This window comes from Montipora foliosa, chromosome 2, assembly GCF_036669935.1.
Source record: "Montipora foliosa isolate CH-2021 chromosome 2, ASM3666993v2, whole genome shotgun sequence".
Taxonomy (NCBI): domain Eukaryota; kingdom Metazoa; phylum Cnidaria; class Anthozoa; order Scleractinia; family Acroporidae; genus Montipora; species Montipora foliosa.
In genome coordinates, this window is record NC_090870.1 from 23440812 (window position 1) to 23456611 (window position 15800).

Genomic DNA, 15800 nt, shown 5'->3' on the forward strand with positions numbered 1-15800 from the left:
CATACATTACGGGTCACGACTTTGTCAATTAAGATTACTACTATGTTTAGAATGATCCCTCTGAAAATAGCTCAATTGACGTCAATTGGCACCCACCCAGACACGATCGCTGGGATATAAATCGATAAACCCTAACGGAGGCAAAACAAAACAAACCCAACCGACGAACACATCTCAGAGAACGTAAGCTCTAAGCGAAAAATGGAAGACTGTGTTAAATCAGGTAATGTAAGCCAGTTGATAGCATTGATCATTTTATTTTATTAATCGAACTGGATCCTGGAAAGCAGTCGATCGAATTAAATTGATGTGTGCAATTTTAAGCACATATCGAGTCTTCGGTGGACTCTATCATAGTTGAAACTTTGGCCGGTTTGATTTTTGTTATTGTTATTATTAAAGCCGTTGATAAGTAAAGTGTAGGAGTGATGGGACTGACGATGTTGGTCGATTCGTTTCAAGGTAGCAACACAAGTACCGAGAGTTTTTTAGTGGAAGTTAGTGGTGAATCTTCGTAACTAACGCTATCAATTTTCTTTTCCTCGAATAGGCAAGCTAAACCAGCTTGGTGGAGTGTTTGTGAACGGGAAGCCGCTTCCAAACTCAGTACGTCAACGAATCATCGAAATGGCAGAGCTTGGAATTCGCCCGTGTGACATCAGCAGACAACTCAAAGTTTCCCATGGCTGCATCAGTAAACTGCTTTCGAAATACAACGACACCGGTTCGTTTCAACCCGGACGTGCCAAGAGAAAGACATCAAGAGATGTCAGCTCCGAAGTGAAGAACAAGATCGAGGAGTACCGCCGAACAACGCCAGGGATCTTTTCTTGGGAAGTGAAAGAGAAGCTTGTGGGTGATGGCCTGTGTACAAAGGAGAACTTACCACCTTTGACAGTCATCAGCAGACTCTTAAGAAGAGCAAAATCAACTAGCAGCGACTGTGATGTAGAGGTGGAAGACAGCAAAGAGAACGCCACAAAAGCCTTTACTCCCTTCTCCATCGACAACATTCTCGAGACTAAAGGGAAAACAGAAAGACACGAGTCAGCAGCCACCAATCCAGTGCGACGGAAAACAGCGGTCATTGCTTTAGGTAAACAACATATCGCGTCCGTTATTTTTTTACGTGAGTGTTATCACAATAGTTCCATTCAAGATATTTCATTGGCGGCACCCAACCAATGTCTTGAAACGTTTCAAGCTAACATGGTTTACACAATGCTTTAAAAGCTCGTTTAGTAAGTTAGTAGGTGCTCTACAGAATATTTGTCTGTTCGGGTGTTCTGCGGGAACTTCAGGTCTGTAGAAATTTGTAGGTGGCTTTTTTGCTTCGTCTTCTGACAATCGTAACAGGTCTGATCAAAACTTGACGTTTCGTAGTCCTCCTTTTTTCCCGACTTTTTCGGGGATGTTTGCTTAAAGTACGATTCTCAAACAAACGTTCTCATTTCAATATCACAGTAACTGTTAACTCTTTACTTAGATCAGTAGAATTCTAGCGTTCTTCAATTTGGTTTCGAAATTTCTACGCACTATTCAGACCTTAAACTACTGTTAAAAAAATCTGTTCAGCAAAATGTCCAAAATCGAAGTGCGCCTCGAAAGTCAAATATTTGAAAATTCTAGTCAATCTTCCTTCCAAACAGATATTTACCAAAATTACTCTTTGGGTGCGCCTGATATTTTCCTTCCCTTTTCAGTATAATCATAACGCAATGAGCACAACTTTGTTAATTTTTAGATCAATAACAACTGATCGAATTTCCAGGTCCTAGAGTTTGAGTAAAAATCATGAGTGGAAGTGTTTATATCGTGACTAACAAATTCCCACTCTCGCTTTGCCACATGCAGGACCCATTGCCAACCATTCGGTTTTAAGCGACTTGCCAGCAACTCCATTGAGCACCAACTCCAGTGGCAACAGCAACGGCAGCTATGAAAGTGGCAGCAATAACATTAGATCGTATCAACGCAGAAACCGGACCAAGTTTACGCCAGAGCAGCTCGAAGAGCTTGAGAGCGCCTTCAAGAAAACGCAATATCCTGACGCTCTGACTCGAGAGGAACTAGCCGAGAGACTTCAAATCAGCGAGTCTAAGATTCAAGTAAGTTGGATTTACGATCACTGATTATTCACATAATCAAAGTCATTCTAGCCTCTCTCAAATATTTCAATTGTTCGCTATGGAAGAAAGAAAAATCATGCAGATGACAAACACGTGAAGCAATTTAAAGGGCACTGTCAATATTTGCTTTGACAAAACCTCAAGAATGGGCGGAACAAAACATTTGACAACAGATAATAAAACGAGGGGAATGCTTCGAATATTTCTTGAAATATTCTTTTTATTTATTTTTCAGGTTTGGTTTTCAAACCATCGCTCCAAATCCAAAGTCAAGACTTGCCACAAGCCGGAAGTGAACTCGACGGAGGCGCCGAGTTGCAGATCGACCTCGCCCGTTAGAACACGTATATTTTACCCAGTGGCACCAGTCATACGATATGCTCCATACGTGCGTCCATCATTGCCATGTATGCTGTACCGGCCTGTCCAGATGGTCATGCAATAACAGCTCACGGTAGCAGCACTTCAGCTTCAGCCTATTCTCGTTTATCACTCACTTCTTGCGGAATGAGACAATATTCAATTTTCGTTTCATACGTGTAATGCCTGTGGTAGTATTAGAGTAGACTGTTGAATCATTACCAGGAAGAAACTGCATTTGAAATGCGTTTAATCTCTTTCAAATGCTAATGATAATCGAAGATAAATTTTGTGGACCTTAATTACAGCATGCATCTTTCAAAAATTCAATTTCTTACACTTTTGTGACACTCAGCACATGTTGTCAGAAAAGCACTTATCTCCAGTGTAAAACATTGCTTAGGGCGGGTCGGGCGGTCTCAAATGCAGAAATAACACTGCGTGTAACTCAAAATAAATAATTGAAGTTTCATTGCGTGTTGCTGTTTTTATCATATGAAGTTACCTTGAACAAGCGTTTTGGTCAGACTCTTCAGAAAGAGAGACACCGAACAAATTGATGAAATATTAGCGTTGCTCCATGCAATCTATTTATGACTTCTCCTCAGGCAAATCATATTCTATTAAATCGGTGTGAATCCTATGGAGTTACGTCCTAGCCAGCCCTCGCTATTGAAATTTTCTTGGGAACACCTTTGGCACAGAATCGACAGACCCCAACAGTGCAAACGAAAATCACATGATGGAGCCCATTGCAAATAGATATTCTTGTGCAATCTATCGATTTTTTTAATCCTTGGCCGCTCTAAGCTCCATCTACCTGCTACGAAAGTAATAATTATTGCCACCTGGGGCACTTGTGTGGAAGATAAAATGATTCCATTAATTTGCCGTGACGTCCAAACGGCAAAATACACCGTAATGAAACGGGTGAAACGATTGCCATAGAACAAGAATATTATAGCCCAATACGTCAAAATTGCCACAAATGTGTGTAACATGAGCGTGAATTGATGCAAAATAATTATTTTCCGAAAAATTTCTTCCCATCAGACGTGATTCTAGACATAAAAGTATAGGGTTTCTGTCGTGAAGCGTTTTTTTTTTTTAATTCCAGTGTGACTTTAAAACCGTTAAAGACGGCTTAGTTATAACAGATACATATAAGAAATTTTGCCTGTGTAAGTACTGCAGAGAAATGTTTAGACGGAATCGAAAACACAGTTCGGGGCAAATACGGTCCGGAAATGACCTTGGCTTCAAAGATATTCAGTAGCTTGCTCCAAAAAAAACCCCTTTACTTTAATGTTGTTTCAAAATGCTTTATTAACACCTGTTTGTTTTATCCGTTAAAAATAATGCTCAGAGAAAAGAAACGAAAAACTATCCGATTAATTACACTCTTTGTTTACCTGTCGATTTTACTCGCTAAGATTTAATTGTGGGGGCGTTTCTTTTACGGGAAGATGTACACATTCGAGAGCAACATACATAGATACATGGCTCATGGAAGTTCTTTGTTATTGCGCAACATACTTTGTGTTTCCAAACCCTTCATAAAATATTGAACCACTGAATATGAAATTATCACTTCCGCTGGGAAGTAGGGCATTGACAAATTTTGCAACAGCTGACTTTTCTTTAAAAAATTTCGCCGCAACATCATATTAAAAACTTTTACATAAGGCCAAAAGCAAACATTTCACTCTTTCTGCGACTGAGCCTCGCGCGACTTACCCTCGTGTCGATTCTGCCATCTGGAATGATAAATTTAAAGCGTTTTTTTCAACTTTCCAAGTAGTTATGTCATTTGATTATTTGTCATATTCATGGCCCAATGTCCGTTGGAAGTGCTCTTGAACTTCAAGACTTGAGACGGTTTTCTGCTTTCCCGGCCACTTAACTTTAAATTATTCGTGCTTTGTAAATCCTTACGAGGCCTTCTTTGCCCTGTTTAACAGCAACACATCATTACTTTACTTCACTGATATTTTCAGTACCTTTGGTAGCTGCTTAAAACCAAAAAATTAACAGAGCAATACTTAAGAGTGAATGGCTTTGCATAAGTTTGGTTTTCTTAGCTATGTTTGCCATAATTTATTTATTTATTTTCGTTGCTTGATAATGGTAATCAACTTCCTTTATTTCTACCGGAAACTGTCGCAATGATGAGTACTTTGGATATTTGCCCCCTGAAGGTTTTGTTGAACGTCACGCTATTCAAATGTCATGTGAACATCGAATGGCTCATCGAGATCCATGTGACATGCATCAAAACATTGTGAAAGATAAACGCGTCAAACGAAGCGCGTTTTGCGTTTCAATCGCTGTTTTAATTTCTAATCACCAATTTGTTTCCAACATGGAGGTTAGAACTTCAATGTGAAGAACGCTTCCGTTTCCCGCAGATTTCCCGTATGAAACTGTAATCTCTGTTACCAGAAAAATGAAACGTCGCATACGTTATTGTGTGAATAGAGGGTCTGATGCATAACAGCATGTCTAACGTGTACAAATTTCCATGTGTCCATGCCCTGTCAATCGGAAGCGTCGTTGTTTTAATCTGCCATTCATTCGCTATTATTCTCCCTTAAAATGGAGAGCTGCCAATGTGGGGCGCAGAGAACATAAATAAGAAAGCGAGAAATTTTCGTTAAATTTAGTACGTGGTAATATACAGTCAATCAAAGAGTTTCGAGGTGAATAGCATGTTAAACTCGTTTTAGGTTATACCGTAAAACCACTAATGTCTGAGGCTAAACCTTCCCCACACAACGTGACTATTTGCTCAATTCGGTTCATGGCGAGCTCTCACAGACGAAAATTCATAAAGGAAACAAAATCCGAATGTAAATAGACAAAAGAGAGGAGACGATTTATTCACGATCACGTATTACTTGATAAGAATACTCTTTTGTTATGACGGCTGACGTCAAACAGTTCCCGCCCACATTGCCCTTATAACTTCCCCGGAAAAAGTCACACACAAATGAATTTGAAAAAAGCCGCATCGTGGCGAGTTACGACAAACGGAAAACTGGAAAAAACGCTTCAAAACATTCAATTTTCGAGGAAAATTTGGAGCAAGAAATGCAGAGACCGGGCATAATGGAATTCGTCGATACCAGCTCTTCAGCAGGCACGCTTGCTTTTATTTATTTCATGGTTTTATACATCGCATTCACTACAAAATATTGTAGCGCTGCTTCTAATTTTAAGCACGTTATGATTTGCTATAAATTTTAACAAGCACATTAGACGCTAGAGTTAACCACATCGAAAATTGAAGCCAAAGAATGATTATTAGCCCACAGATATTTGTGATATTCCATTGGATAGCGATATATTTTACCAAAAGTTGTTCAAACTATAGCGCAATAACTATACAATGTAGGAGGGATTCTTTATCTTAACCTTAAGAGTAAGGTTGCCCTAAAGGTTATTTCAGTGTAGTGTTATCTTCATAAGATTGCTCTGTGGCGCTATGCGTCAGGCGACTGTCTGAACGGAGATGAATAATTTTTTTTCTTGTCTAAACAAAATACTGCTGTTCTCGTCTTTGCTCTTGAAAACATTGCCGAAAGATTATCGGTTTCAAAATCGATTCAAAGCTGAAATTTTGTTTTATTTTGAGAAAAATTAAATTGAAATAAATCATTGCTTCTTTTAATGGGGCAACATCTTCGAACTTCTTCTGTATTTGTTCGAGAGGTAAGTTCTGCTCGCCCCCGGCTGCATCGAAGCAGACCTGACCAAGCCGAGACCTGGTTAAGGAACCATTGCCTATTAGTCAGGCCTTATCAAGTCTACCAAGTGAGACTAACTCATATTTTTTATGCTGTAGGTCATGGAAAATTTAACCAGCTGGGTGGAGTATTTGTGAACGGGAAGCCGCTTCCAAACTCAGTTCGCCAGAAAATCATCGAAATGGCAGAGCTTGGAATCCGCCCGTGTGACATCAGCAGACAACTCAAGGTTTCCCATGGTTGCATCAGTAAACTGCTTTCGAAATACAACGACACCGGTTCGTTTGAACCCGGACGTGCACAGAGAAAAACATCAAGGGACGTAAGCTCTGAAGTGAAAAATAAGATAGAGGAATATCGCCGAACGGCCCCAGGGATCTTTTCTTGGGAAGTAAAAGAAAAGCTTGTGGCTGATGGTCTGTGCACAAAGGAAAATCTACCTCCCCTCACAGTTATCAGCAGGTTGTTAAGAAGGGCAAAATCAACTGGAAGTGCTCTGGAAATGTGTGAGGCAGAGCCAAGTGATGTAGAAAGTGAGGGAGATACATCGAGCTCAAACAGTGGAGAGTCTTCAACGCAAAAGCCAAGACCCAAACGAAGATCATTTTCCATTGCAAATATTCTGAGCATCAACGAAGAGACAAGGACAGTTAGTGACCGAACTTCGACACCACCTTCCTCTCCAAAAGAAAATGGTATGATGAATGAATAAAAAAAAACATAGTCTATTAACTTTATACTGACTGGACAATGCTCAAAAAGACCTTTTTTTCCCATGGGCTCTTTAGAGTTTAGTTGGAGTCAGCAGCCAGTGACCTATAAACAGTATCTGAGCTGGTTTTTATGGAATTCAAGTGATATAGAAATCAATTCGTTCAACCTTTATTGGGTAGGTGATGAAAATGGTGGTAAAAAACTATCAAGTGTGAGGCTGAGATGGTGATCAGCAGAACGTCTTTTTAGAAAATGGCAAGTTCTATCCTTTTAATGTAGGATATTGATAATATTTACTGGCTCGATAGAATTTGGCCTGATGCAATGAGATTGTGTTAAGTCATAGACGGACCCAAATCTGCTTAATTGCTTCACTTAGGTTTATCAGAAAAAAGCTGACATGATGATGTACCAAGCATTAGATTACTGTGTCGTTCCTCGTGTTTTTTCTTTGGCTAAGGCGCAATGCCTAATCCAATTGTGAAGAAAACAACAAAAAACTTAAATCTTTCAAGGGGTTTTAAGGGCTTTTCGTTTTTACCAGGGACTTTGTTGGCTGCGTCAGCAGAGGATACATCAGAAGTAAGTGCTGCAGATATTGCTAGTATTACCCAAGGAATGCAAAAGTTAAGGCACTACCGAAGACGAAACCGAACCAAGTTTACTCAGCATCAAATACAAGAACTAGAAAAAGCCTTTGAAAAGACACAGTATCCTGATGTTTTGACTAGAGAAGAACTTGGGGAACGATTGGACATTAGCGAGTCCAGAATTCAGGTTGGTTGAGTTTTTTTTTCTGCTCAGTAGTAGGAGACTTCACTTTTTTATAGTGAAATAGGCTGCGTTGGACCAAAGAAAACAAACCTCTCGTTATTTGCCAGTAGTGGGTGATTAACGAAATGCAAGGTGTCTTAGGGGAGGAGCATTTAAGTTGTAAGTAAATATATCAAATTGAACAAGGCACATGGCTGGAAACTTATGCTAGCAGGACCAATTCATGACAGACTCTAACGCGTTCATTTAGAGAGGGAGTGAGGGAAAGAAAGTTTAATAGAAGATTGGAGCATTCTATAAATTCTTGCCGGACAGGGCTAAAGAAATGGGTAGTGCAGAGTAATTAATAGAGATAGGAAATCCCCTGAGATTTCCCCATCCCCTAATTTATTATCATAATCTACCGTCGGCGAGTTCGTTTATTCAAACTATGCTAGTTTTCAGTATTTTTAAAACTTGAAATTCTCATTCACCTGCATGTAAGACTAGACACTAGATCATCATTTCTTACCTAGTGTCATGGAAGTGTTTAAATAAATTCCTTCTCGTTTAGGTGTGGTTCTCAAACCGCCGATCGAAAGGCAAACGATCGACACAAAGAACGGAAATCAACAGCAACGGCGAACAAGTCAGAGTTACAAGAGAAAGAGGCGAGAGATGTGATAGTCACAGTCGCATATTCTACCCGCCTTGTACACCTGTTCCGGTTATTCGCTATGCACCTTATCTTCCCGCGGTACCCACAGCGTACACTTATATGTACTATACACCGGAGTATGACAGCAGCTAACCGAATTTGCTCGCAATCATTTAACACCAATATGCATTCGCTTAACACAAGACAACATAGGGATACATTGAGTCTACTTTAGGGGAGTATCAATCACAGGCTTTTTGTTAAGTGGTATAACGTAGAAAAAGAGGACATGTTCTAAAAACAGAATTTGTAATAAAGCAAGAGGCCATATTTCCCACAATATGTTTCTGATAAACTATTCGTCGACTCTCTACCTGTCTACGGTCCGAGCAAAAATAACTTATGGTAACATCTACCTGCATGTAAAACCCGAAGACACAATCGTGACCCTAAGGCCACAACATTAACGAAATTCGCAGAGAAAAGATGGCATTTAAACACGAATTCCGTGACATTCAGTTCCCGATAAGAATTCACCAATCAGTTTTTAAGATTCTTGAAGGTATCAGAAATATGTCATCGATGCAGCGTATGACTAGAATTATTTTAGTAGTTGTGTAATAACAGCTTATAGTCAAATGCCTTCACCGTTCTGAGTAGGGCGGCTTCTACACTGAGTATGGTGTAATATAAAATTGTTGCTATGTCGTGCTGTTTTTTCTTTTGTGACTACTGATGAAGGACACGTATTTTAAACGATGGTTTGGCATATACTGAATGTGGTATTTTTTGATGGATTTTTTGGGTTCACTAATATTGCTAACGCATGCATGCACAGTACACGGTGTCCAAACGTGCACAAAGACCTTAGTGTCGTTTTAAAGACGAATAGCTCAGCTTACCTCTCAAGAGAACAAAGTAAAGTCGCGTGGCGAGACCGAAACAACTTTTGCTTTAACAAGGGTTTCCCTACTTTTCCTCTTTTCGAATAGTTTAAAGAAGGCCACGACTATGAATGTATATTGCGTGCAATAATATTCAGTACAATTTAACAATGTTATTTTCGTAGAATGAACTAAATTGTTAAACAAACTATAGAATGGACGAACCAAAGAACCTCTCAAAGAGATGATACTGGCAATTATTTAGAAATAAATTAAGATGATACAATAAACGTACATTTGCCCAGAAAAACTGGTTTTTTCTTCTCTTTGTTACCGATATAACTTATCATTTTCACCTGGATACGTATTGAGCTGACAAGAATTTAGAGACAGAATGGCTATATGCAAAACATTTGATGATTTACGATAACTTAGCTTGGCTCGTCCTATTGATGGGGTCAAGGTCTTCAAAATTAGTGATGCCGAATTTGTATTGATCACTGTCCTAATACAGCTCCACTATTCTATTAAACAAGAACAACATGTTTGCAATCAGTGAACTCATATCTGATTTTATAGGGACTGAACAAGCCATTATGGATCTTGCTTTGTTCTTTTCGTTATAAATTTAAATTAAGGATTATTTGTAAATATCGACACAGAAGTCAGTTCTTCTTCGGTAAACTAATTATTTAGGTTAAATTCTCTATTCCATGACAGCGTGATGTAATCGGAAGTACGTTTTTTTGGGGGACTCTTGTGGTTTGCCAAGGCCGACTGGTGGCCCGACAAACGTGCATGAACTTCGTGTTTATAGGCAAGCGGCGGACCTGCGTAAGCTGATTAATGCAAATTACAGGGTCTCGCCATTTGATTCCGTACATGACGCGGGTGAAAGCCACGAAATCGCTTGTCAACAACTTACACACGTAGAGACAATACAGACATCAATTTCGTCGCCAATGATTATCACGTCTGTGTTTAGTCTACTCCAAAAAGAACGAAGAGAATAGGTATTTTTTATCGTTAGTTTCAAAGTAATTGCAATAAAACGGCTTCAATTGAAAAGCATTTCCACTTTATGCCTGCATGAACAGCTTTTTGTCTTTGCAGAAAGTCACGCGAACAGTCTACTTCCGGTCACGCACTCACTCCTTCGTGCCACGAGGTCACGCTAGACTGGTTTTAATGGATTATGCAACATTTATAACGCCAATATCTTTGTACATATCTCATATCTTTGGACACAGTTGTCTGCTTGAAAATCATGTCCTTACTTTGTTAACGAAAAAAGACAGCTTCTTTTTTCAAATGCGACAAAAACTGATAAACTAGAGCTTACTTTGGCCTGAAGCAAATGACAAATTTTCAGGAACTATCAAGTACTTGTGAAAGAGGGGAATATGTGACTTTGTAAAAATGCGTGACTAGCATTGCGCAATGTGTCTATGTAATTGATTCTTTATCGATTATGAATCGGCCTGGCCACTGACGCCTGCCAAGCGTTTGTATTTGATTATCCCCACATTTCGGTTTTAGTTCAATCAGTAAACGGAGGATGAACAACATATTGTGTTTTTTTCTCATGGCGTCATAAAGCGAATTTCTCATCAAAATTTTGCCACACGCACGTGAGGAAAAGCCCGAGCTATTTCCTTTCTTTCGTTGTTTCCGTCTTTACTGTCTTTTGCTCCGGAAATCATCCCTGAGATAGCGTTATCTACAACAAAGTTATTTTTAGATAATAATAATAATAATAAGATAATAAAAAAATCACGATTCTTGTCTATTTTTAGAAACTTCCCTGCCTATTGTCGTTTATAAGAGAAGGAAGTTTTGGAATGTATGTGACAATCACGTTCATATACGAAAGAAACATCAGTTAAACTGCTGCAAAAGATTAAAAGGAAACGGTGGTTCTTGGATTCTCTGGAAGACTAATTTTCCAAGAGCTTTCACAGCTAGTCTTGATGACAAGCGATTCTACGGGATAATTAACGTAACGTGTGTAGCAATACGTATATCGCGAAATTTAGTTTCGTCGAATAAAGATCAGTTTAAAAGCGCAACATTCGTGATGGCATAAGGAAAATTTAGTAATTGGATCTTTAAATAACCCGGACAGAACGTAAAGAAAGGTTCTACAAGTTGGTTTAACTGGGTTCTAGACGGGTAAGGTATTTGGCGAGATCTGCTTATTTCGTAAGCCAGCTGCCCTTATGATTCGACATTGTTCGTAATTTGACGAACGAAGAGTGGACAATGTTTATCTTAAAATCTCTGTTTTACCGCTGGGAAATGCAATATATTTCAAACATGCCAAAAATTTTAGGCTACAATTCCTCGGTTATTACAGGCTAAAGGAATTTTAACCTTCCTCGTTAAAACCCACGCAGTCCTGTACCCGCAGGTACCGCCTACACATTTGCTACCTCCCAAATCAACCAAATCCCTTTTTTGCGAAATCCAATTTTTAAAAATAATAATTGGATAAAACCAGTACGTAGAGGTTACATAATTAATTGCAGAAAGCTTTTGACGAAAAAGTGGTCACTGGAGAGGTGTTATCTGTCTGGAACAACTTTTGGAGAACATTTGCTGTGCGTTTGGCCCGGAATCAGTCACGAACTTGCCAAGGTCGAGGTCAAGAAGCACACGTGTCTTCTTCCAGACACTCAGTAAATCGTTAGCCCAGGCTTGTATGTAGCTGAAACAAATACTAACTGACTTTCGAGTTTCATCTGTTGCACTAAAATGTTGAAAAGGTTTAAGTAAACAGTGACTGTTGACTGACCTTTGCAAGGTCAAGGTAAAATGCGAATGCGCGCCACATCAGTACGCACCCCTTTGTACAGAACGATTTCTTAAAAATGTGACACGCGTATGCCCTCTGAACGCCTGAACGGCTGTGTGATGAATCACCTTCAGTGGCTGATTTCGGACAATTTTAGAAGGCTGGGTACGCCCCACCTGCCCCCTGTTGCCATTTCATTCCACATCATAATAATTCCGTCTCCACTGTATTCGCTTTTTCTTTTGCAAAGTGTTCAGCGCCACTATCTGACTATAACGGCTTTTAGCGCCTTTTTCTTCCTCTCTTTCTCTCTCGATTTGCTCTGATTTCAACTTTATGCACTCAAAAATCTAGCGTAATTCCACTGGCTCTGTTTCAGGTTAGGTTCCGATAAGTGTTACCACTTTAAGACTATCCAATCACAGGTTTCTGCAGATTCAGTGGATGGTGTCACTGTCACACGGGTACACTTACTGTAATCAGAATAAAACAATCTTCTCGCTTATGTCATAAACGGAGAACTGTCAGTGTCAGTGCTGGGAAAAACATGCTATAAAATGATTTGATTTGATTTGATTTTAGGGCAAATCAGAAGGCCATCATTAGCCTTTAAGAAGATCTTCATAAAAAATTATATTTAAGTCCTTTTTAAAACAAAATTTAACTTAAGTGGCCCATTTCTTTTCGCGTGGAGCACCATAGTTTAGAAAATATGGTAAATTTTGGTTTATAGCCATGACGTCATCGACCGCCGTCCGTACGTCCACTCCTCCATGTTGAGAAACATCAAAATAAGCCAAAAGATCCTGTACAAACGGTTAAGGAAAAAGAAGTTCTTATCGTTCTACCTTTCTACCGTTCTACCTAGGAGCAAGAGTTGCACAGTCGGTTAGTGCGCGGCCTTGGTGCATAAGGTCCTGAGTTCGATCCCCGGATCTGACATCCTTGTTTCGACTTCTTTCCTTTCAGTGTAGCCTAAGTAGCTTTAAATACCCTTAAAACGGAGCACTGATGGAAAGAGGGGGGTAAAATGAGCGCACCGTCGGCTTCCTGGGAGAGTACTCTCTAGAGAGTAAAGGAACTTCCGACGTTAAATAACGTGTACCTTTACCCTTTACCTTAACCTTTCTTAGGTCATCACAGCAAACACCTCACAAAACAGCTGAGGTCTTGTATAAACAAATTCAAAACAAGTCTTTTTTCCCTTACAAAGATAAACCAGCTCCTTCCTTCAGGTTAAAAGTAGTGTACAGAGCAAACTGCTGGGATTGCAATGATTTCTATTTAGGGACAACGAAACGCCGATTAGGTGACAGAAAAACAGAACATTTTAAAGCCCTAACTCAAATTGTCAAGAATCTGCAACTGATCATGTTTTCTTAACCAACCATAGAATTAAGTGGGAACATTTTGAAATATTAGCAACTGGTCGATCAGACATGCATTGTAAATTAGTCTCTGTTTATCCGTGATCTAAAGCCAGCCTTAAATGAAAACGTTGGCAGTGAGAAACTTTATCGCCATTATTAGCATATTTCTTGTCCTTTTATGTCAATCAATTTCGTTAGTTCCCAGTCCGTACAGGCTGCTTTAATTTTTTTTAGAACACTGCCCATTTTAACATATTTGGATATCTTTCTGTAATTAATTTATGGAGTTTATATAAAATAAACTGGATAAATTAGTTTAAGATTATTATGATGTTTGGTGTTTCTGATGCTATCAAAGACAATAATAAATATTTATTGCATGTGAACAACAATTTTTAGTGTTTAGGGTTCAATGCTCAGCTTAGTAATGAGGGTTAAGCACTTATTTTGAATGGTCAACCTTCATGTAAGGCTAGGCACACTGCCAGCATTTTAGTAATTTTTAAATTTATAGGGTTAAGCTCTCAGTTAGGTTACGCACTTATTTGGAAAGGTTAGCATTTCACGAGGTGTATGACAACTGCAGACTGCCTACAAATAGCGCTGATAAACAGTGATTAAGTCTATAAAGCACCCATTTCAAATAGCGCTGAGAAGCAGTATTTGAGGCTAAGCAATCATTTTAGAACGTTTAGCTTTTACTGCGAGTTAGGGTTGGTTTGCCGTCTGCAAGTGTCAGACACTGCATTCCTGGTAAGGGATTGGCGCGCATTGTAGTGATTGGAGTAATCACTAGTTTGCAGTATTTAGTCTAAAACAACCGTGGTCTTGGTTTTTGGGTTAAGAATATTGGCCCACGGTTGGTGGAAGTAAAGCATTCTTTCACAGGCAAAACTGCATGTAGGATAAAGGGGTTTAGTTTGTAAGAAAGCCGTGGTGCTGTGTCAATGGGGAAGTGAAATGAAGATTAGGGTTAATTCAACTTAGTTGATATGGTAAATTGACCACTGTAAAGAAATTTGAAAGCTGACGTTTCCAACCCTTTTGTGACTTTGACAAGTAGGTCTACTTTTCATAATGAAAAAACAGTGATATTCTTTAATCATTCCTTTGGCAATATAACTTATATAAATATTTCATAAATATTTTTCTCTCAGATTTTCAATTAAGTAGAGCAGCATACAAATGGAAAGTAACTACATTTATTATATAATCACCAATGAAATACCAAGTTAGCTTTCGCGCGAAAACGTGCTATCTTCACACGTGAAAAGATCACTGTTGCTATGGTTACATATGAAAATCGCCCCTTTCGATACCTTTCATGAAATGATTTAGTATTTCATTGGTGTTCTCGTGTTGAAAAATATTTCCCTCGTTCGCTACGCTCACTCGTGAAATATTTTTCAACACTCGAAGAGAAATTTCGTATCTCCGAGCGGCCATGTAATACCCTCTATTTCCATTGAACGTAACAATGGGATTATTTGTACTGTTACAATATTAATAAACTACAATTTATTTTGGAAGAAAATTACTTATTTTGCAAAATGGCCTGTTTACAAGCTGAATGTAAAGGAAATTTCTTTGAAATAATCGAAAGTAAGATTAGTAGCACTGCACAGGTTTAATGTACGTTGTAGGAGAAAGAAGTCATTGGACTTCTCCAAACTTGGTCACTACTCGAGCATAATGGTTTTTCATCTCAGTTATTTTTCCTAAAAGCATCATGTTTGGGTACGAGGGTGACATTTTATCATCAAGTCGATCTCTATCAAAGAGAGGAAGATTGGAACTGCTATTGGTTGTTGGGCATTTTCTGTGCATGGAATGGATTTCTTGACAACTTTCTGGCTGATTTCTGCATAATTTGCTGAAGCAACTTTTCCGTAATTTGCTGTCCTCTGTGAGAAATTCGACTGTGTACTTGGGACAAGACTTGAAAGAGTTCCCGCTTTGGAACTACTTTCTTGTTGTTTCCTGTGAAGAGTTTGCCGTTGCTTTAAACCCATTTCCTTCGAGTTATCATCTCTTGTTCCATTTTGTTAATTGTTTCGGCTTAGATCGATCCTTGTCTCCTGAAAGACGGAATTGCTTCTCTGTTTTTTCTTTCAAGAAATGTTTGGCCTTGTTGTAAAAATCACCTTCTAAATCAGGGCAGTCATTAAGTTTTGAAGCAGGTGTAACACTTTAAGATTTCACCCGTAACATGTAAATACATGGGGGGACGGGGGGGGGGGGGGTCTGGGGGCATGCTCCCCCTGAAAATTCTAAAAATTAGACCCTCGTAAATGCATTTTCCTGCACTCCAAGGTGCAAATTTTATATTTTGTCAATCAAAAAGTGATGAAAACAGGGCAAAAAGATACACTTCACAATGAATAAAGATAAA

At 39.0% G+C, this 15800-nt stretch overlaps 1 protein-coding gene across 1 annotated transcript; it reads left to right on the forward strand.

The window, feature by feature from the left end:
* Nucleotides 1-65: 65 nt before the first annotated feature.
* On the forward strand, nucleotides 66-8698 carry LOC137991338 (uncharacterized). Its single transcript, XM_068836445.1, has 8 exons — nucleotides 66-223; nucleotides 551-1096; nucleotides 1855-2108; nucleotides 2365-2571; nucleotides 5460-5628; nucleotides 6334-6930; nucleotides 7494-7726; nucleotides 8277-8698. The coding sequence occupies exons 1-8, from the start codon at nucleotides 202-204 to the stop codon at nucleotides 8511-8513; spliced, it is 2265 nt and encodes a 754-aa protein (XP_068692546.1). The 5' UTR covers nucleotides 66-201; the 3' UTR covers nucleotides 8514-8698.
* The last annotated feature ends 7102 nt before the right edge of the window (nucleotides 8699-15800 follow it).